At 38.3% G+C, this 24,572-nt stretch overlaps 2 protein-coding genes across 2 annotated transcripts in view; one reads left to right on the forward strand and one right to left on the reverse strand.

Annotated features, from left to right (window-relative positions):
- Positions 1-1,745, reverse strand: part of Wdr62 (WD repeat domain 62) — a gene marked incomplete in the record, with an annotated part of 170,398 nt that extends 168,653 nt beyond the window's left edge. The window contains 1 exon segment of the mRNA XM_074109234.1: positions 1,407-1,745.
- Positions 1,746-2,875: 1,130 nt separating this feature from the next.
- On the forward strand, positions 2,876-24,341 carry LOC141443808 (kanadaptin). Its single transcript, XM_074109171.1, has 10 exons — positions 2,876-3,336; positions 5,892-6,024; positions 7,642-7,834; positions 8,835-9,012; positions 9,541-9,712; positions 10,892-11,040; positions 12,026-12,168; positions 13,719-13,880; positions 16,787-16,924; positions 23,947-24,341. The coding sequence occupies exons 1-10, from the start codon at positions 3,060-3,062 to the stop codon at positions 24,292-24,294; spliced, it is 1,893 nt and encodes a 630-aa protein (XP_073965272.1). The 5' UTR covers positions 2,876-3,059; the 3' UTR covers positions 24,295-24,341.
- The last annotated feature ends 231 nt before the right edge of the window (positions 24,342-24,572 follow it).

Genomic DNA, 24,572 nt, shown 5'->3' on the forward strand with positions numbered 1-24,572 from the left:
CACTAGAGTAGTGTAGCGTGAGGTCTCCGAAATGTCAAATCTCATAGTTTTTGGTGAGTTACATTTATAATTAGAATAATTTTGTGAATATATTGCAATAAGTACCTGAATTAATTATGGCAATTATGCGATAAGGGGCAATGAATGTAGACAGTCTTGTCTTTCGGAAACATTTGTCCTGAACAAAACGGGACTACATAACACTGTGGTTGCTTGATTTTTAAGGTAAGGTGTATTAAATATGATTTTAATCTAAACTTTGTTTTCACGCCTGTAATAACAGAACAGACTTTGAAAGCCACACTTAAAAACCTCACGCAACAGTGGCGCCATCTAGTAAGACAAAAAACGATAGCCCTCATTGCTGACATAAGGCAGGCTTGGTATTGCCACATGATGACATCTCGAAGACTATGGCATAAGACTTCAAGACTACGAGTTGTATCACATATTTATGCACATTTTGTTATGTCAGGTAGTGGTGCTGGTGGCTGTAGGACTCCTCTCAGAATGAGATGGTTCGGACTGTACTTTCCAATCTGCTGTTTTCATTTATTAAAAATATTCCGATTGGTTCAATTCCATTTACTATTATTTAGCTATAAACAATCATAATAGAAACGGACTTCTATTGAAAGAAAGGCATCTAAGTTGGTTGATACATGAAGCTATAATGCAAAACGTCACACAAATTTTTTGGTATTGATCATCAGAGAGCATCAAACTTATAAGAAAAAGAAACCAGATTAGGCTATTATTTCTAAATCTCTTGGTTAGTCATTTCATACAAACATATAAATGTTAAGAAAACATTTTTTGTGTTTAAGCGGAATATAGTTCAGACTTACAAAATATAAAAACATACCTAATATCAAATAATATATTTTTTATAATATTCATGGCATTTCAGTAGCTGGTCCAAATGAAAGTTTTTTTTTTTTTTATACGACTGGAAGGCAAACAAGCAAATGGGTCTCCTGATGTATGTTTATTAATTTCATAATTGCACTGTAGAATAATATATAATTAATTAGTATATAACTTTCTGCATTTTTAACTTAGTATGTAATAGTATGTAACAAAAGCAGAAACTTTAAATACGGCGGTAAAAAAAAGCACAATTACTTTTTTAATTGACCGTCAACTTTAGCAATGGAATCTCATTCAGTCAAGATGTCATGGTGCTAGCGAAATTAAAATTGAATGAAAACTAATAAACAATGGAGCGGAAAACTCTTACAACTGATAATCACGATTAAATACTTTCACCGGTTATGCTACAACGCCCGATTTTATCTGGAAATGGCTTGCGGGCAAATTATGCAAAAATTTCACGGAAAGAATAACAACGAAATAACCAATAAATATACAAATTTCATGCATACGTGACGTGAATAATCACTCACCTGATGACGTTTCGTATTTACGAACGTAAATGAAGCGTTGTAATCCATTTAAACTATGTTAAAACGATAAGAATACATGGTAAATAAGTATTATTCATGCCACTTTTGTCCACAACACAAGAGCACAGTTTACAGACAGTTGTCACAGCGTAGTTTTAATTTACGATTGAACAGAACAACGGATTTAGCATGCGCACGACACAATTTTGAGCGATTTTTACTAAATATTGTAACGTTTTGAAAATAATATCGTTTGATCGGTTGGCATTGGCAATCAGCGACAATTCCTTCTGATTGATTGAATTGAATGTGAATGGGTTTAGATTTGATTTGATTTGAATGATTGATGTGAGCACCAACCATTCCATTCCATCCAATCCCATTGCAGTTACATTGAATGAATGAGTAATGAAATGAATGTAATAAACATCTATTTCATCTCATGTAATTTAAGAAAAATATAGCGGATTAATTGTACAGTAAAATAAAATTATTAATCTTAAGACTTAAAAAAACTAGGCAGAACACAAACGGCCATAGCTTAAAAAAAATACTAGTAATACCAGCCTTTTCTCCTTTTTTGCCACATTATGAAAGATTTTTTTCATTGATAAGATTGATAATTATTACGAGCTCTAAATATTTACTTTTGTTTAGTCTGATCTGATCCATCATGATCCTCAACGTATGCATGTATGTACTTATAATTACGTAGGCCGAAAGCCATAGGCCGACCGAAGGTGTAGGAGCGGCCACATGCAGTCGCTCGTCGCTTGATTTATAGGTGATTTAATGATTTTGAATTTCCCGCGACTCATAAAAGTATTCTCATGTCGCCGCGTCGAGCAGCAGCGATAAGATGGCTTCTTGCAGGAATGATCTTGGCCTTATAAGCTGATTTCTTAATCTCATTTAGTAGCAGTCGTGGCAGTGGTACAAATAAAAGAAATTAGTGAGTGAATTAAAAAAAAACAGTGTTTTTGCACTGCATGTGGCCGCACCTCAACATTTTCAGCTTTGTCGCTATAGACCAGCGAGTGACGAGCGATTCATGTGGGCACGGCCTTAGGGCGCAACCACATGAAATCGCTTGACGCTCGTTTCCAGTGTCAAATCTGGTCACGTGACATATAGCCATAAAGCTGAAAATGTTGAGCTTTACCGCTGGAAAAAAAAACTCTTAAATTTTTCAAATACTGTAATATTTTTTCATTCACTCCATTTTCTTTTATTTGTACCACTGCCACGGCTGCTAAGAAATGAAATTGAGAAATCAGCTTCCAAGGCCAAGATCATTCCTGCAAGAAGCTATCTTGTCGCTGCTGCTCGACGCGGTGACATGACGCTACTTTTTTGAGTCGCGGGAAATTCAAAATAGCGTCACATGACCAGATTTATTTCTGCAATCAAGCGACGAGCGACTGCATGTGGGCGCACCTTTCAGATAGAAGATGGCCGCCGGGCCGGGCGGGAGCCAACTGTCAGTGTCATTTCATTTCTCGTCAGGACAGGACAGCATAGTAGGGCAGGATTGAAGCTCTGTTATTTAACAACAATAAACAAATGAACTACATAAATTATTACAAATAAATCCAGTTTAAGTGCTATCGAATAAAAACAACCACGCTGAACACAAAATAATCAAATTCATTTATGAAAATGGAGGAAACTACGGCTGAATTGGAAGCGCCTCAGCCAAAGGTTGAAACTGAATTTAAAAAGCCTGTTCTCATCGGCCGCATTGGAAAACTGCCTAAAAGGGCTAAAAGTGAAGTAGATAAAGCTCCCCCGGAGATCCAGAAGGCCGAGACTAGTCCAAAGGCGTCAGAACCGAGCCCAAAAAGCAACCTGCCACCCGCTGTACTATTGAAAGAAATAAGCACACCTATACCATATAAAGAGCCGAAATGGTCAGGGCTCTGTCCTGATGGTGAGATGATTGTTTTCTTTGTAAAATTTTATTTGAATCTTACATACTTTTTAGCTCTAAAGTATTGACATAGTATATGAAACATCCACAGATGGATTGAATAATGTTTTTTAATCGTATTTTGTCGGGATAGTTCGTATTTATCTTGCTTACTCAGCTACAACATAAGATACAATAACATATGGTTTATATCAATTCAATTTATATAAAGTGTAAACAAACCAATTTTATCTAAATTCTTGTATAAACTCCCAGTGGATCGCATCAATAACACATTCATCTATAATTCGTGTCTTTTACCTAGACATATAATAATTTTTTCACCAAAATTCACTTGATTTCAATATTTAATTTTCATTTGAAAAATTTTCATCTAAATCTGATGTTATTTCTTGAATGAAACATGGGTATAATATGTAGTAGCATAGACTAGCATATTGATGGTGGAAAATTTGACATTTAAAAAATCGATTGATGCTTAATTTAATAAGCAATTTTTATTTACTTATGTTAAAATTTAAAAATAGTTACTGCTTTTATATTATAATTGAATAAACAGTCTTTGGAATTAAAGCAAGGATTGTAAATAATAAAATACACCAAAATAGGATCTATTCAATTAATAAATTAATCAATTGACTGAACAGATTAATTATTTTGCACTAGGTTCTAGGTTTTCACATCACTAAATGTCTATGATCAGGTAAATGGCATCTTTGTTTACACTTTCATAAATTGGATTGATATAAACCTTTATTTACTCTTGATCTGTATTAGAAATACAGTGCAGTAATTATGAAAAGACCTTCAATTTTAAACCTGAAACTACTGTGAGACTCACTCATATTATATAATTATATTGACCCGGATAACTCACGTCTTAAATCGAGTTTAGCACAACATGCTTCGGGCTAATCCGTAGCCCTTCCTCTTAGGAGCCAGAAACATGTAGAGCTAAACTCGATTCACAACATGAGTTATCCGGGTCAATATATTTAATAATAGACCTTTACTTTGAAGTCATTAAACTACAGTACTCGGGGATGATGATGGAGGGTTTATTGCAGGAAAAAATATTTTTAAGTTGCTTGTTCAACAGATAGAACTAAGGATGTACTTACTAGAGTTTATCTGCTGCTTCGCATGCGTAAACTGTTCAGTCTAGTCCAATTGAAAATCTGGGATTTTATAGAATTCCCCTAGCAATTCTCAAAATTTATATCATGGTCTTCATTGAGGTTGTGTTAAGAGCAACTGTCCAAAATTTCAAGGCTCTATGCCCAGCAGTTGAAATTTCAAGATTTTATCCCTATCCCGTGGGAATATCAGGATAAAAAGTAGCCTATGTGTTATTTCAGACGTGCAGCTACCTTCATAATAGTAATAATAATAACTTTCGCATTTATAATAGTATTAGGCTAATATGCAGAATATGCAGACCCCGTACATTTGGTGCCGTTGATACAAAATCGATGTAACGTTGCATATAGGTTTACTTACTTAGTATTTCATAATAATTTATTACATACTTACATATTTAACTGACCAATGTTTTGCTGGCGGTTTCAAGGGGCTTAACAGTTGCTCTGGGGAGGCTATAGACTGGCTAAAATTTAGCCACTGAATAGTTTAGACTTAGTTTTCTAAGGAACATGACTTGTATTCGTAAGGCCATACAAGATAACGTCTGTGATTGACTTTGACTGATAGTCATTCACCTACATAGTACACTAATTATTAGTAATTATAAAGTTATAACAAAATTTCAATAGTTATTTTTGGAATTGTGATTTACGTTTGGTACTATTGAAATAGGTATAATTAAATTATAATTATCACAGTGTCATGTTTAGAGGAATTTTGTAGTAAATATCCATTTGTAATTGTAAATATGTTTTGCTCTAGCTATTTTTTCTTCCTAGTTGTTTTGTTACCTGTTATGTTAAAAATAATATCCTGTACGTTAAAATACGTCACTTACGTCAACGGCTCAAAATGTATGGGGTCTGATGATATGTCTAAAACAAATATGAATAGTTTGATACACAGCAACACCATATAAATAAACTCTGTCATAGCTTGGTTATTACAGGATGCCAGATACAGGATTAACAGTAGTACAAGGTGGGCCCTGCAACAGTAAAATGCTTCTATAGTAAAAATATAATAAATACCGCTAATAAATGTACATGTAGGTATTTTTAGTCAATTTGTGTTCGCAATACCGAAAAACGTGTGTTACAATTTGACCGTTAATTCAAATCTGAAATTAAACGGAGTGGTCACAAACATTTTTGACGCGAGTTTTGTATATTAGATTTACATTTTTTGGAATGAAATGAAATATTTTTTATTCACAATGACCATATGGTTAGATTAGTTGTTATATTATTATACGTAGTATATTGCTTCCATGACATGTTCAGCCAAGTTAGGCATGTGAAAATCTGAGGTTGGTGATTTAGTCACCCAGTCACAAGTAGGGTCTTTTGACTTAGTAATTATTACCTAATAAAATTAAATAAAATTATATTAATTAAATTGTATGTTTTTAGGTTCAGACTATGCGCTAGAGGTGCTCAAATCAGGAATGATTGTGGAGAAAGTGGATCTCACAACAAAGTCTTACTATGTGTTTGGACGTCTGGCCAACTCTGATGTGATCATGGCCCATCCTACTATATCCAGGTAAATGAGACCCCTGGAATTATTAAATTCCCAACTGTCATAGATTTTAGTTAAACACTCATTCTGGTGTCAGTTCAGAGCCTGGAATCGGGAAACTTTTTCCTTTGCGTGCCAATATGCTAACGAAATATATGGCGTGCCAAGTTGTTGCATTTTTGGCTATGTTATTTACTGAAATATTAAAGCACACAGATATTACAACCAATGAAACAGACAACTAAAGAACCCAACCAACTGTGAAATATCTGATAGAAGGCTTATAATAATAATATAAAATATGAAAATATGAATATTTATGAACCTCGAGGTCTTTATATTGTTTTTTGGTTCCTCTATACTCCATTTAATGCTACGAACTGTATGTGTTCTTAAAATAATAAAAATAACAATAAAATAAATATAATAATAATAATAATATTTACTGAAATAAAAATATTGATATATATTTTCTGAAAAACTAATTTGGCCATTGCCAATGAGAATGAAATTTTGTAACAATACGAAATCTTTTCTTGATTTTTGTTTGATGGTCGCGGGCCGGAGATGGCCCGCGGGCCGCAGTTTCCCCATCCCTGGTTCAGACCATCATTCTGGGCAGAATGATGACAGAATTAGAGATAGCACGCGAGTTGAATGCAGTCGGGGCCTGAGGTGAAGAGCGGGAGCCTCTCCCTCCGCTATCCACACGCCTCGCCTCAGTCGCCTTTAGTGTAGTGCTGTCCTTAATAACTGTCGTACACATATCGCATCGAATTTTACAGCGCATTGCTGTTTACTGTAATGTTGTAATTTTTTGTTGGAATAAATAAATAATATCGATCGCGTTAAAACTCATATTGCACCCCATATTATTTTTTGTTTTTAATGATGACTGTTCAGAGTTCGTTTCCGTTTTTTTTTTGTTGCCCTTTATATCGATTACATCCACTGTGAGTACAGTTGTGTCTACGGTGGATGAAACAAATAAACGGTTAGGTGCTTAGTGCTGTTTATATACATAATTATGTGTTTAAAGCACGAAAGTTAAAAAAATATGTATGAAATTAAAATACAATTGTTTTACAAATTTATCAACATGTTTCTGTCGATAGAATTATAGATCATTAACTTATATCTTAATAAGGTCGCAACACTATCGCATTCCTGAGCTCTGCATTCAACTCGCGCGACTATCTGTACAGATAATCTTTAAGCTGATTGACATGATGGTGGAGAATATGAGAGGAAATTGTGTTCAATAATATTTGTCGGTCAGATGTGAATGACAGAAAACAAAAATGATGAACTGAACTGACGCCACAATGAGCATGGAACTGAAGTCATATATAGGCAAACAATTTTTTTGGAACTGGAAGTACTTCAGAATTGTTATAAAACTAACCTAACCTAACTTAACCTACAGAGCCTATAGATTGCTGTGACATACGAATGGACAGACAGACAGAGAGGATTCTACAGGCTAGTCCTAAGATATATCCTGAGTAGTTTAGACCTGAATTCATGTAAATATCCAGATACTAACACAGAAAATTTTTTTTTTCCAAAGTACTTATATAAAACCAAAATCAGAACATTTTTGTTCTGTAACAGTAACTTTGTGCTGCAAACTTTTGCCAGGCATCATGCTGTACTCCAGTACAAGGCGTTCGCGGAGGCCGAGGAGCCACCTTCGGGCTGGTACCTCTTCGACCTCGGCAGCACCCACGGCACCCACCTCAACGGGGAGAAGCTAAAGCCTCAGCACTACACCCGGGTGCGCGTCGGACACCAGATCAAGTTCGGGAACAGCACCCGCACCTATATTATGCTGGTGAGTGCCAAGAGTTTATGATGTCCTGGTACTTTAAGGGGCTGTTTCACACCGTCCACTGATTAGCGTTAACCGACGGTTAAATGTGATGCCGTCTCCGTATATTCGAACAAAACAAATAGAGACGGCATCACACCTAACCGCCAGTTAACACTAATCAATGGATGGTGAAACAGCCCCTTAGTAATGATATTAGGTTATTTAGTCACGCTCACAGACGTCATTTAACTTATACATCTTCAGTTCCGTCCGAACATCTCAGTACCCTACCCTACAGAGACATAATCCTGGTGAGTAGTGCCTCGTGTTTATGATGTCCTAGTACTTTTAGTTCTGACATTAGGCTATTTAGTGACTTAGGGCCTGTTGTTTGATAAGTAGTTAAACAAACTAATAGTTAAACTGTATGGGAACATAACATTGTTAACGCATTTCAAAGGAAATTTGACTATTAGTATCTTTAACTACTGATCAAACAACAGGCCCTAACTACTACGCTCAGAGACGTCATGTATCTAGTCAATATCCAGATCAGTTTCGGGAAGAACAGTGCAGGTGAGTGCCTCTTATTTATGCTATCCTGGTACTTTAGTTATGAAATGACAATGTCAACCTGCTTTGCTCGGTGCCACAGCTGGGCTACCTCCTCTCAAATGAGGGTTTTCACAGAGGCGAAATATCGCTAGATGGCGTTAGTATCGTGAGGTCTGTTTGATGTTCTCAGAGATATCATGTAACTTATAGTTCATCTTCAGAAGCAGTTCGTAAACATTACTCAGTCAGTGCTGGTGAGTGCCTCGTGTTTATGATGTCCTGGTACTTTTACTAATTAGTGACTAACTGCCACGCTCGGAGACATCATGTAACTTATAGTGATTATAATATAGTCCATCTCCAGCCTACAAACATGTAGTTCCCACACGTGCCCAGTGTAGATTGTAAACTTCACACACCATTGATTTGCTTCGTATATTTAAATTTTTCCTGACATTCCTTACAGGGTCCAGATTTCGATTGCGAAGGCGAATCAGAGCTGACAGTGACCGAGATAAAGAAGAGAGCGGAAAATATGAAGCAAGAGCGAGAGAGGATGATACGCGAGGCCGTGGAACAGAGAGAGAGGGACCGAGCCGAGGAGGAGAGGAAAAGAGAGGAGCAGGGGATCGACTGGGGCATGGGTAAGGGCAAATTAATATAAGTCATTTTCAGATCCGGACTTACCCATCTCTAGATCTCTTCCAGTTTTATTTTAGCCGATTGACGTAATAAAAATAAGCATATGGCATTAAATCTCGAAAACATGAGACATTATTTACATTACCGCCCTAGAGATGTAATATGCTATGAATGTATAATATAGCATGTTCCTTTAACTTTCACATGCCAGATGGCCGAACATTAATTATGAATTTAATTAATTCTCCTTTAGTTCGGTATACGAACTTCGAGTTTCGAGTCGTAGTAGCCCTGCAGTACCCTACTAACCCTACCGAGACATAGAGTAGTCCCTCGTGTTTATGATGTCCTAGTACTTTTAGTTCTGACATTAGGCTATTTAGTGACTAACTGCTTATAGTTCTTCTTGTAACTGTGTGTGTAATCATTCACTTCAACTCCTGTGGCACTACCTATACAATAATGTTCAATTCATAAACGATACATTCCTTCATTGATTCATCCATTCATCCATTCATTCATCTGTTCAGGCGAGGATGCAGAAGAGGAGCCGGACCTTGCGGACAACCCGTACGCGACCACAAACAACGAGGAGCTGTTCATCCAGGACCCCAAGAAGACCCTGCGCGGGTACTTCGAGCGGGAGGGGCACGAGCTCACTTACGACTGCGACGAGCGCGGCCCCGGACAGTTCCTCTGCAGGTTAGCTAAAAGAATATCCCATTAATATTATAAATGCGCAAGTTTGTAAGTCTGTTTGTTTCTTTGTTACCTCGTCACGTCTAAACCGCTGAACTGATTTAGATGAAATTCGATGCACAGATAGTTTTAAGTCCCGGGAAAGACCAAAGAATAATTTTTATCTTGGGAAATTTAATAGTTCCCCAATGAATAAATGAATTCTAAGCGGATGGAGTCGCGGGCAACAGCTAGTGTGTATAATAGTTCTCTATAGATGTAACGCATAATGGTGTCAAGTTCTCTCAATGAGGGCTATCGTTTTTTGTCTCACTAGATGGCGCACTGTTGCGTGAGGTTTTTAAGTATGGCTTTCAAAGTCTGTTATTACGGGCGTAAAGACAAAGTTTGATTAAAATCATATTTAAATACACCTTAAAAACGTACCATAAAAATATCGAGCATGCCACAGTGTTGCATAGTCCCCGTTTTGTTCGGGAAAAAGGGAGGACAAAGGTTTCTGAAAGACAAAACTGTCTCAAAACACAGACATTCATTGCCCCGGAACGCATATTTGCCATAATTAATTTCAGATCATCATCATCATCCAGCCTATATACGTCCCACTATTGGCACAGGCCTCTCTCAGAACAAGAGGGCTTGGGGCATAGTTCCCCCGCGGGCCCAGTGCGGATTGGGAACTTCACACGCACCATTGAATTGCTTCGCAGGTTGTGCAGGATTCCTCACGATGTTTTCCTTCACCGCATAGCTCGTGGTAAATTTCAAATGTAATTCCGCACATGAATTTCGAAAAAACTCAATGGTGCGAGCTGGGGTTTGAACCCACGACCCTCTGCTTGAGAGGCGATAGGTCAAACCACTAGGCCACCACGGCTCTCAGAATTTCAGATATTGCAAAATATTCACAAAATTATTCTAATTATAAATAACCCGCGTAGCTCACCCAAAAACTATGAGATTTGACATTTCGGAGACCTCACGCTACACTAGCGCCTCTAGCGGCGAATTCATACGCGATAGCCCTCATTCGCTTCAGTCTACGGCTTCAGTACCCATTTTACAGCCGTGCATTTTTAATTAAAATAAATGAAGATGTATTATTACTATTATTAAAATAAGATAATTTAAAATGATATTGATCCGGATTGACGTCTTAAATGAACGCACTACTGTCTCCAGGGTGGAGCTGCCGATAGAGGACGCTCGCGGGCAGCCGGTGGTGGCGGAGGTGTTACACCGCGGGAAGAAGAAGGAGGCCGTCGTCGCGTGCGCGCTCGCCGCCTGCCGCGCGCTGGACCGCGCCGGCGTGCTGCGCCAGGCCACGCACGGTAACACACAACGCATGGTAACACTAAACGCATGGCAACACACAAGAAACAAAGGAAAGAAATAAATAAAAAAAATATTCGGACCTCGCACATTACATAAAAAGCATAATTGAAATACATTAAAAAAAAGAAAAAAGTAAAATAGGAAAGAAAAAACAACAATAATATTAAAATAAAAAGAAGTATTTTGCATATGCGATCGCGAAGCGGCCCCAGCTCAGCGTAGTGTTGGCCGTATAGGCCAACGCTGGTCTTCCGCTGTGACCGCTTGGCGAGTTCACGGACGGCGAATAAAAAAAAAAACAAAAAAAAAAACAACACAGCAACACATTACCCATGTTTACATTATTAAGGTTGCCTGGAAGAGATCGCTCTGAAGCGACAAGGCCGCCTATTGCTTACCTCAGAAAGTCTGTGTGTATATACCTGTGTTTTCTGTACTGCTTGCTATATGTTGGTTGGTGTGCAATAAAGAGTTATTGTATTGTATTGTACAGTCAACGTCATAAATAAGTGATCATTTCTGTACCTTGTCGCTTTCAGTCGTTACACAATTTCGTATGGGTTTTTAAACATGACGTTAAAGTGACACCAAAGTGATCACTTATTTATGACGTTGACTGTACCCATGGTGTGGGTTCAAACCCCGGCTCGCACCTCTGAATTTTTCGAAATTCATGTGCGGAGTTACATTTGAAATTTACCACGAGCTTTGCGGTGAAGGAAAACATCGTGAGGATACCTGCACAAATTTGCGAAGCAATTCAATGGTGCGTGTGAAGTTCCCAATCCGCACTGGGCCCGCGTGGGAACCATGGCCCAAGCCCTCTTGTTCTGAGAGGAGGCCTGTGCCCAGCAGTGGGACGTACTATATAGGCTGGGAAGGAAGGAAGGTACCCATGGTAACACACATCGCATGGTAACACATTACGCACTTCTATTTCCAAATTTGAACCTAACGGCAATCATCCTTTTTCTGGCGTAGAGCCGCGCCGGCGCAAGCAGCGCGAGTGGGCTGACGACGACAGCGACGACGACACGTTCCTGGACCGCACCGGCGCCGTCGAGAGCAAGCGGGACCGCCGCCGGCGAGAAAAGGACAGCGCGCCGCTCACATACGACACGCTGGTCGGTAACACTAAGTGCTGACGCAACTAAGGGACTGTTTCACCATCCATTGATTAGTGTTAACTGACGGTTAGGTGTGATGCCGTCTCTATTTGTTTTGTTCGAATAAACGGAGACGGCATCACATTTAACCGTCGGGTAACGCTAATCAATGGATGGTGAAACAGCCCTTACAATTTCAAGTTGGCCAACTGGGAGAAAAGGTGTGGGATATTATTAAGTTACTGGTATATTGGTATACAGGGCAATTTATAGTCAAAATACCACAAACGGGACTTACCACCAAGGAGCGGAATTTCTCATAGCAAGAATCAAACATCAAAGGGATTGAACATAAGTTTTATCGACTATTCCAGTTATCGATGTTATCGAATCGACTCTTCGCTTGTTATCGCCATTAACATTATTCTGTAACATTTGACCTCTTTGATAAGCGACTTTCATCTCCATATTAAAATAAAATAAATCGCGTCAACGTCACATATTATGACATTTATGTCGCTTAAGTTTTTCTCAGTCATTCCCGTGTTATTAAAATGGTTAATCCTAAAAGAAGAACGATTGACAAATGGATAAAAAACATCCCTTACTTATTTACAATGAAGATTCTTCAACAATATACTTCTTTAAATGTAAAGTTAATTAAAAGCAGCTCAAGCTCTTTATATTTTAATTGTAACACTTAAAAAGTGCTATTTTAAAAGTACCTACTATTTACTGTTTTATTAATTGCTGAAATATTTATCGATAGTCGATAAAAGTTATGTTCAATTCCTTTGGCGTTTGATTTTTGCTATGAGAAATTCCGCTCCTTGCTTATCACGCTATAACATACGGATAATATTTACCTCGACGTTTCAACCACATTACAGCGGCCGTCGTCACGAGTACACTGAAGTGTGAGGTGTCAAGTCTGTACTGTACGGGCAATGACTCATTTACCGACCACGGGTTTCATGACAAGCACATTAAGGTCGAGGGTTTTATTTGGGGGGTTGCAACCAAGGTAGCCTGCATGTTACGACACTTTACGTGCAAGTGTGATGAAAACGTAGCCGGACCATTCTCTTAAAAGTTGTACCCAAACTTTTTTTCTGGGATTTTGAAATTTTTATGTTATATCTACTCTGAATCAGGAGTACTATCGATTTAAATAGGTGAAAAAAGTGTCCAAAAATTTTGTATTCCATTCTGTTACCTTTCCCATAAACACTTGTTTTATTTTTATTTGACTGGATGGCAAACGAGCTAGTGGGTCTCCTGATGGTAAGAGATCACCACCGCCCATACAAATCTGCAACTCCAGGGGTATTGCAGATGCGTTGCCAACCTAGAGGCCTAAGGTAGGATACCTCAAGTGCCAGTAATTTCACCGGCTGTCTTACTTTCCACGCTGAAACACAACAGTGCAAACACTGCTGCTTCACGGCAGGATTAGCGAGCAAGATAGTGGTAACTATCCGGGCGGACCTTGCACAAGGTCCTACCACCTGCAAACACACACACACATGTTTATAACATTAGTAAGATGATTCCATTAACATTTCCAGCTGGAGCAAATCAAAGAGCTTGAAGGCAAGCTGCGCTCAGAGCAGGAATGCTTGGAGCGCCTGCGCGCCGCCAAGAACAGCCCCGAGGATATCGAAGACTACATGCAGGCGCTGCCGCGGGGCGGCACTATGGCCCACAAGGCAGAGATATCCAAGACCAGGGTAAGTCTCCGGCAGTATCATTGGATGATGTGAAATAATGAAATGAAAAAGGTTTTGAAAGAAAGAAAGAAAGAAAAACATTTATTCGTGACATTTTTTACAAATAAAAGAAAAAGAAAAAAGGGAAATAAATTTTATCACGAAATGGTCCCAACTCAGCATGATGTCAACCTTGCGGCCGACGCTGGTCTTCCGTTGGAACCATTTAAGAGTTAAAAGAATACAACAGCAGTGAACTCGACAACTAAAACAATTTTTTTACAATACACAAAACTAGTAATTTACAACATAAAAATATACCTTAACTACTCAAAATATAAATAAAAGAAAAAAGAGAATAATATGCACGTCTGTATAGGCCTATTGCCTTTGCCAATAATTCAATTATTGACGTGGCAAAAAAAGAAAACACACATGAAACTACCGTGAGACTCGCTCATATTAAATATATTGACCCGGATAACTCACGTCTTAAACCGAGTTTGGCACGACATGTTTCGGGCTAAGCCGTAGCCCTTCGTCTTCGGAGCAACGCGACTCGGCGGCTGCTGCAACATACGTCGCCGCTCTGCTCGCGCGACTACCCGACGAAACTGACACAAGCACCGAAAATACAAACTCAGACATGGATGCACAGAAAAAAAAAGAGACCAGCGCTGGGAATCGAACCCAGGTCCTCAGCGTTCCGTGCTGCATGCTATAACCCCTACACCACTGCTGGACAGGAATCTAGACACGAATTTTTCCTATGCATAGGTACATATCTCAGGTTGCTTATTTCTACTATGCTACTTAAGCAGCAGCACTAGCGACATCTATGTTTCGTTGAGAGACGTCACATTCTTTTGGAACTAACCGCTCACCCAGACAAGAGATGTCGCTACTAAGCAATCAAATTAAGTATGATTGTTTTTTTGGGGTCTTTTTGTATTTTTTATTTCAACTCCAAATTTGTTACTTTTACGGGTATCTACAAACTGAGACACGGATGCACAGAAAAACCAGAAAAAGAGACCAGCACTGGGAATCGAACCCAGGTCCTCAGCAATCCGTGCTGCGTGCTATAACCCCTACACCACTGCCCACTGGGATACCCGTAAAAGTAACAAATTTGGAGTTGAAATAAAAAATACAAAAACACTAAAAAAAAACAATCATGACACCGGCACACACACGTACCCGCATTTTCATCGTCATTTTCATTATAACTGGGTCAATCAAACTTTGTTACCGACACTAATCTGTCCGCAACATTTTTCAAACAATTGCAGATTTTTGTAATTAAACATGTTTTTTCTGTAATTTAATAGATCAGATGGTGTACATGAATACATGCCATCCTACGTAAGATCAACCTATTAAACCGTAAGTTATCTTGTTGGAAGTACGATTTTTTGGTAACGCCAGAGACAATTTTGGTAACGCGGGAGACGCCCAAAGTGTCGGTAAAATAGTTGATTGGCCCAACTGTCAAATGTAGGGTAGCACACAACACTAACAACATCGCTCTGCAAAGGTACCTTCACACACACCGATGACGCAGCACGAGTATTTAACACCGTTATTTGCAGCTGCCCTCCCCTGCCCCCCCCCCTGCGTACGCCCATGTTCACGATTTTCTATAGAAATAAAGAAAGAAAGAAAGAAAAAAAGACATTTATTTAACGCCATAAAAAACAAACATAGGACAAATAAAGACACACATGACGCTAAATAGGTCCCCACTCAGCATAATGCCACGGCAAGCCGTGGCGCTGATTTTCAGTGAGGACCTTATCTAAAATCTAACTTAAAATAAAAAAAAATATTAAATTGTATGGCAACACCGGCTTAAGCAGTGCATACGGCGTAAATGACTTACATCCGACACGAAACGGATTCGACACGCGACAAGTGAGAACTGGCTCTTCGATATTCTGTGGTAATGGTAACCACTGTTTCTAACCTAACTAACTTTGGGGGCGGCAGACGTGAGCTTGCCTTCGGAATCCAAAAGTATAATGGTTACTTGACCTGAAATGTAAATTTCAGATTTTGTTTTTTTTTTTTTTTTTTAATTTATGACGGTGGAAGCAGTCTACACTTCCACTGAACGTCGATAATAGTTAGTGTTTAGTTTTGTAACTAAGGGACCCCATACATCCCTGTATTATTATTATTTTATTTTGTATTTTTTTTATTTAATTGTATACTGTAGTTTTTAAGTATTTTATTTGTAATTATTTATGTTGAAAAAATGACTTTCTGCCAAGTTTCTGCGGCGCATTCTTCTTGGCAATGATGGTCTTTCCGAAAGCGCTGGTAGTTTAAAAAATGACATGTAGAAGTGCCCATTGCGGCCTATTTACTGAATAAATCATTTGAATTTGATTTGAATTTTTGAAAAATAATTATTGAATCAGGCGTTACTTCTTGGAGGTCCATATCAATGAACTAAAATAATTTTCTTGCTCACCCGCGACCTTAAGAAACAAAACAAAACTACCCACAAATTATTAATAAATTTTTAATATTTTTTTTTTTAAATTAAATCAAGGTAGTTTTGAAGGACGGTTAAAAAAAATTTATCAATAATTTGGGTAGTTTTGTTTTGTTTCATAAAACGTATGTGGGTACTTGGGGAGTACAGTGACAAGTTAAAACGGTGGTTGTGGTTCGTTAGTCTAACAACTGGTAGCATGGTGTATGGTTGTGTCACTCTGAAGATGAGCTCTGGTTGAGTTCGAAACGCGTCAGTGTAGTGTGGTGGTGGTGATAGATGGGTTTGTGTGATTTGTGTGTGTTCTTACAGTGTGGAGGTGGAGGAACTGCATGAACACGCATATTTTTGCATAAGCTTAGCTATCGTAAGGTCGCGGGTGAGCAAGGAAATTATTTTAGTTCATTGAATTTTTTGAATTTTCCAGATGAGCATAAGCAAGCTGCAGCGGAGCTGTCTGCGCCGGCGGCGGCTGGCCGACCTGGCGCGGCCAGCGGCGCGGCCCGCCGCGCCGCCGCCGCCGCAGCCCCGGCTCCGGGTGGCCAACTCTGTCGTCTACGGGAAACGGGAGACTACTTCAACAACAATTTTTTAAGGTGTAGGACCTTGTGCAAGGTCCGCTCGGATTGCTACCACCATCTTGCTCGCTAATCCTTGCCGTGAAGCAGCAGTGCTTGCCTGTTGTGTTTCGGCGTGGAGAGTAAACAGCGGTTTGTAATTACTGGCACTTGAGGTATCCCATCTTAGGCCTCTGGTTGGCAAACGCACTGAATGCAATGCCTCTAGGTGTTTAGAGCAATTTTATATTTGAGACCTTTAAGATTACCTTTTTTAAGGATACGGTTGTTAGAATAATATATAGCAATGCAAATACTCTTTGCTTGTTTGTAGTTTTGTGTCAGAGGTCGGCATCTCTATGTTCGACTGAAGTTTCCGTTTCCGGTCGCTTAGCTTTTGTTACAATCTTTATGTCATACAGAATTTACGTTGTGCAAGAATAAAATCTTTTCTTTATTGTTTCAAAACCAGTTTTCTTATTTAATTAACTTCAGGTTATGGGCCCAGAGACGCCAGCCTGTTATTTAAGTTAAGAGATGTGGTGAGCAAATAACATCGACCATTTTGAATATCGGCGGAGAGTGGGTTAGGTTTGCCGGCGAGCGGCCATTACAAATTTTCGTCGAGAAGGTAATACTTGCGGTTGGCAAGGCAGGAAAGGAAGATGGAAGTAAATACGAACAACGTAATGAAACTGGAAGGAAACAGGAACTGGAATATCTGGAAATTTCAAACTACAGTACTACTGAGAGGTCAGGGATGGTTGGACATCGTAGAGGGACGAACTTTAATACCCGAAGATAAAGTGGCAAGACCCATTTGGGAGGCTAACGACGCTAAGGCTCAGACATTAATGGTGACAAGAATGTCAGAAGATGTCATGGTGCATCTGATATCATGCAGAACGTCAGCTGAAATGTGGAAAAAGCTTTTAAGCGTCTATGAACAGAAGTCTGAGACGAGTATTCATATTGCACAGCAAAGATTCTTTCAATATAAATATGAAGAAGGGGTTGAAATGTCAGTATTTTTTATCAAGAGTTCACGAAATGCAAAACCAGTTAAAGCAGCTGGGAGAAGAAATCTCCGATAAATTCACAATCACGAAAGTACTAATGTCGCTTCCGGAAGAATACAAGCACTTTGTGTCAGCTTGGGAGTCTGCTCCGGACGAGAAACAAACTTATGACAATCTCGTGGCAAGACTTTTAGTGGAGGAAGAGAGATTGAAAGAGAAAGGCGGACCATCGCAGTCGTCCGCAGCATTTGTTGCGAAGAAAATAGTAGACAAACGGAACATTAAGTGTTTTAAGTGTAATAAATTCGGACATTATGCGAACGAGTGTAGAAGCAATACTTCGAACTATCGTGACAGCAGGTCAAATAATAATAACAATCGTCCGAGTACATCAAGTTCAGATAATAGGTGCTATTATTGCAGTAAAATTGGACATAATAAGTCGCAGTGTCGTTTCAAGAAAAATAAAGAAGATAATAAAAATAATGCATTTGTGGTATCTAATTCGTGTGAGGAACATTGTCATACGAAGTGGCTCGTAGACTCGGGGGCCAGCGAACATATGTGTTGTGACAGATCGTTATTTTCATCATTTACAAGTGCCTCGCAAAAATCCGTAGTAGTTGGAAATGGCGCCGTGATTAGTGTTTTGGGACGTGGACAGATGTCAGTGCAAGTCAGCAATGGGAGTGAATGGATTGACACGACGATTGACAACGTCTTGTTCGTTCCCGATTTAAAAACAAACTTATTGTCTGTGAATCGCGCGGCTGACCGCGGATATGTCATTGTGACAGATGACAATTCGTGCAAATTTTTGAAAAATGGCGTTGTTTGTGCGATCGCAAATAGAGTTGAAAACTCTTATTATATGGTTTTTCGATATAAATGTGAAGCTGCGAGTGTTGCAAAAGTAGTAAAGAACGATTTGTATGAGTGGCATGAAAAATTAGCGCACCAAAACTTCGATTACGTCAGGAAAGTGTTGGAGAAAAATAACATTGAAACAAAACAAACCGCGTCTCAATGTGAAAGTTGTTTAAAGGGAAAAATACACAGATTACCGTTTAAGAAGAGTGAAACTGTAAGCACCAAGACGTGCGAAATAATACATGGGGACACGTGTGGGCCCATGGAGGAAGAATCGATCGGCGGGTCGAGATATTTTGTCGTACTGAAGGATGACTATTCGAACTTCAGAACCGTGTATTTTGTGAAAGCTAAACACGAAATAAAGAGCTGTTTGGAGGATTTCTTTAACAAGTCAGAAAATGTTACCGGAAACAGTGTGAAAACTTTTAGAACTGATAATGGATCAGAGTTTATAAACAAAGAAATGATGGAACTATGCTCGAGAAGGGGGATAGTACATCAAACCACCGTTATATATTCACCAGAACAGAACGGAAAATCGGAACGCGAAAACAGAACGCTTGTCGAAGCAGCTAGGACAATGCTACATGCTAAGAATTTACCCAAGAAATTGTGGGCTGAAGCAGTCAATACTGCTGCATTTGTCTTGAACAGAACAGGGAAAGGCAAAGAGGGAAAATCGCCATATGAAATATGGACTAATAAAACTTTTGACATACATCAGCTAAAGGCATTTGGTTCACCAGTGTATGTTCACATTCCGAAGGAGAAGAGAAGAAAGTGGGACCAGAAGGGTGAAAAAGGAATGATGGTTGGATATGGTGAAAATGTCAAAGGGTACAGAATATACTACCCAGAGAAGAATTGTGTTGATACAAAAAGAGATATAGTTTTCTTAACTCAAGAGGGAAATGAAGAGAGTGAGACAGTAAGTGAAGCAACTGTCACCTTGGACTTGAATAGCCAACCAGTACATGATATGTCTGAAACAGTGACAGAGGCTGAAGGTGAAGGGGCAAGTAAGTGGTGTGAGGCGATTAATAGAGAACTGCAGACCTTAAAAGACAATAACACGTGGGACTTCTGTAGTGCACCGGTAAGTGAGGAAGTTATTAGTAGCAAGTGGGTATTTAAATTAAAAGGCAATGGTAACAATATTAAATATAAAGCCAGGCTAGTTGCTAGAGGGTTTGAGCAGAATAGTGATTTTGATTTGGGTGAAATTTATGCTCCTGTGGCAAAATTATCAACTTTTAGAGTCTTTGTAGCTATAGCAACTAAATTGAATTTACCCATTTATCAAATGGACGTTACTGGGGCCTTTTTGTATGGAGATATTGATAGAGATGTGTATATTAGATTGCCAGAAGGGGCTTATTCTGGGGAGAACAACATTGTTAAGTTAAAAAAATCTTTATATGGATTAAAGAGTTCACCAAAGTGTTGGAACACTAAATTCAATTCTGTTATGACTAGAGAGGGCTTTATAAGGTCAAACTGTGATTCATGTTTATTTAAAAGGTGTAATGACAAAGATAAAATGTATGTTTTACTCTATGTTGACGATATTTTGATTTTTGGTACAAATGAGAAAGAAGTTTCAAAATTTAAAGGAATATTGAGTAACGACTTTGAAATGAAGGATATGGGACTGATTTCAAACTTTCTAGGCATTCGTGTAAAGCAAAATTTAGAAACTAGAGTTACTGAACTAGATCAACAAGTTTACTTGGAAAATGTTCTCAAACGGTTTGATATGGAGAATTGCAAGGACATGTTAACTCCTATGGATCCTAACTTTAATGCAAAAATATTTACAAATAGTACTGCTCTATAGATAAAATATTGAGAAGTTATGCAGGCAGATGATAGGGTCTTTAATGTATGCTGCATCAGGTACTAGACCTGATTTATGTTTTCCAGTATCCATGTTAAGTAGATACCAAACATGTGCAAATCATGAGTTGCTATCTGCGTTAAAAAGGGTGTTACGGTATGTAAAGCACAGTTTGAATTACAAATTAGTTTATAAATGTGATGATATTGTTTTGCAAGGGTATTGTGATGCAGACTGGGAGGTGATCTCAAGGACAGGAAGTCCACCTCAGGCTATATGTTTATGTTGTCAAACTGTTTAGTTTTGTGGTGCTCTAAGAAGCAAGCTTCTGTAAGTCTGTCTTCTACAGAATCAGAATATGTGTCATTAAGCATGGCTGCTAGTGATGCATGTTGGCTTATAAATTTATTAAGTTATTTTAATTGTGAAAAAGTTTGTCCAGTCAATATACTGTGTGACAACCAATCAGCTATAATAAATGCTAAGACAGACACCATAAAGCGTTTGAAACATGTGGATATTCGATATCATTTTGTGAAAGAGCTGATTAAGGGGAATAAAATTTGTGTTAATTATGTTGGCACTAATGACCAACCGGCAGACATGTTAACAAAGTCTTTAAGCAGAGAATTGGTCTCTAAGCATTTAGATAAGTGTGGTATTATGAGCACTACTACTAATTAGTGTAAAATTGTTAGATTTTTGTTGTTATTTGTTTTAAAATGTATTTGCATTGAGAAGGGGTGTTAGAATAATATATAGCAATGCAAATACTCTTTGCTTGTTTGTAGTTTTGTGTCAGAGGTCGACATCTCTATGTTCGACTGAAGTTTCCGTTTCCGGTCGCTTAGCTTTTGTTACAATCTTTATGTCATACAGAATTTACGTTGTGAAAGAATAAAATCTTTTCTTTATTGTTTCAAAACCAGTTTTCTTATTTAATTAACTTCAACAGGTATCCTAACCCTGCCGTCGCTTTATGTTTTTGAAATAATCATGTATGTTAGGAAGTACATATGTAATTTCCCACTAACGTCGATAAAGCCAAGGCTACTAGAAACACAGGGAAGCTTAAAGTTCCATCTTACAGACTGGCTAAAACCAAAAAGTCGTTTCTGGGCATACGTTTTTATAATAAAATTCCAAAACATATTATAAATGAAATAGATACAAAATTCAGATCTATCGTCAAGAAGACGTTAATATCTAAAGCGTATTATACTTAAAGTTAATGATTATATCATGGACAGGTATATTTTGAAATAATTCCGATCCGCATTAGCGATCCCTTCAAATAGCGAACCTACTGTGTTAAAAATAAAGTTGTGTTAAATACTTGTGATGTATACATATCATTTAATAATATTGTAAATCTGTTTAAAAAAAATATATACCTCGTTGAGTTTCTTGCCGGATTCTTCTCAACAAAGGTTTTTTCGAACCGGTGGTAGATTTTTTTGACATTCATAAGTGCTTGTGATAGCCTAAATTGACTTTGACTTGACTTTGGCAACGCATCTGCAATACCCCTGGTGTTGCAGATGTTTATGGGCGGTGGTGATCTCTTACCATCAGGGGACCTTCTTGCTCGTTTGCCATCCTGTCGAATAAAAAAAAAAACATTATAAAGTGCCTCTGACTTGGGTTAAAGGCAAGGTTCGATTGTACTCGCATTGAGCTACTTTTCATCATGATGACATCTCTGGTAGGATTATTTCAGAAGAGTGCATTACATCAGCATATAGGGAGGTAAAAAAAAAAATATATAACTTTATTTCATAACAATTTTACGATTAGTACATGATATTCCTAGCCAATCTTTATTTTTAAAGATTTTAGCTGCTAGGCTATGAGTTGCCCTTAATAAGTAAATTCTTAATTATGTTTTTTGTTCTTAGGGTTGCTAGTTATTTTATCAATTGTAGCCCCGGGAAATCATTAACAGCCTTATTCATAAAAAAAACCTTAATTGAGGTTTGATCGGTCTGTTACTTAGCAGACTGATTAAGCTTAATAGACGGTTGTCAAGAAGTATGATTCATAAACACTTGCTAGCAGTCTGCTAGTTGTTGAGCTGCTGATAGACGGATTAGACGCGTTATGTTGGCCACCTTGACAAATCAAAGACAAAAAATGGCCTAATCGATAATTAAAAAAAAAAAATTACAGCAGTGACAGCAAATTAGCAGGAAAAAAAATAAAAAGCGAGATGTTTGTTTTCCCGCCATTTCCGATCCGCATGTTTATATTTTTGTGTAAAAAACCATAATTATGTTAATCATCCTATTTTTTTTTCATATTTATTGTTAATTTATTGTTGCTAATTTAGAGGATTTTTAAATACAAATTCCTGAAAATAAATTTTCCATTTTTTTTTTAATCTTTGCGTAGCCCTGCCTTCACTATAAATATCTTCGGTATGGTTTTTTGCTCTTGTCAAAGTCAGCTGTTCAAACTTGTGGCGGCCATTTTGTGACTTAGCAGGGAGATAAAGGAAGGTCTACGGTCCTCTAACTTTAGCAGAGCCTTGATCGACTGATTAGCGCTAACAGACGTTTATGAATCATGTTTTTAGCATCGGGCCTTCAAGGAGCCTTCAAGGAGGCTCTAACTTTTTATGAATAAGGCTGTTAGTATTTGAGGAAGGATGTAGGACCAGATCTTTTTGCCATAAATGTTTTGACATATAGGTGCATTTATAAGTTTCATTCTGTATAGATCTTGGTCTGGCCGTGGTGGCTGAGTGGTTTCACCTATGGCCTCTCGAGCAAAGAATCGTGGGTTCAAACCCCGGCTCGCTCCTCTGAGTTTTTCGAAATTCATGTGCGGAATTACATTTGAAATTCACCACGAGCTTAGCGGTGAAGGAAAACATCGTGAGGATACCTGCACAAATTTGCGAAGCAATTCAATGGTGTGTGTGAAGTTCCCAATCCGCACTGGGCCCGCGTGGGAACTACGGCCCAAGCCCTCTCATTCTGAGAGGAAGCCTGTGCCCAGCAGTGGGACAGTCAACGTCATAAATAAGTGATCACTTTTGTACCTTGTCACTTTAACGTCATATGTTTGAAAAGCCATACGAAATTGTGTAACGACTGAAAGCGACAAGGTACAGGAATTATCATTTATTTATGACGTTGACTGAACGTATATAGGTTGGGATGAGAGCTTAGCCTAGTTCTATTTATTTTCTTTTACGCCACGGGAGTGCAAATGCATCCACAGCTCGGTGCGCCCTTAAGGCGACTCAATCCCAAAATCAAAGCTTTACAAAAAAAAAATTGTCAATTACTTTGTTTTCAGAATACGCTTAAAAGAAGACAAGAAACCAAAGCCCAAGCCCCAGACGCAAGAGGAAAAAGAATTCGTAGAAGAAATGGACTCGGACGAGGAACCTGAGCAGAAAACAGAGCGGACCATAGACAAACCAGAAAACAATATGGCCATAGACACAGAACCATCCACAGATAACACAGAACAACCCATAGACAAAACAGCCACAGATGCAACGGAAACCGAAGTGACAGAAGCGAAAAAAGAAGTAAAGAGAGTGTTTGGTCCGATGCGGCCGCCGGAAAATTACGTTATTCCGGAAAGTTATTTCAATCAGGAATCTGATAGGGATCTTCCCGAAATTACTGAAGAGTAAATAGGGTTATTGTAAATAAGTACAATTAAATAAGAGTACGTATTGTTGCTTGCTCTTTCATTTGTTTACTATAAATTTTACCCACGGCTTCGCACAATTAAAAACGGAATTCCGGGATTTTACTAAATTCTCGCAGGAATTTTCAAAAATTAGATCGTGGACTATTCACATTGCATATAAGACACTAGCATCAAATTTAATGTCTAATTTAAGTAATTTTAATTTAATGTGTTATGTGCTAGATAAACTTTCGAGATTTTCATTTCATTTATTTATTT

The sequence above is a fragment of the Choristoneura fumiferana genome, chromosome 28 (assembly GCF_025370935.1).
Source record: "Choristoneura fumiferana chromosome 28, NRCan_CFum_1, whole genome shotgun sequence".
Taxonomy (NCBI): domain Eukaryota; kingdom Metazoa; phylum Arthropoda; class Insecta; order Lepidoptera; family Tortricidae; genus Choristoneura; species Choristoneura fumiferana.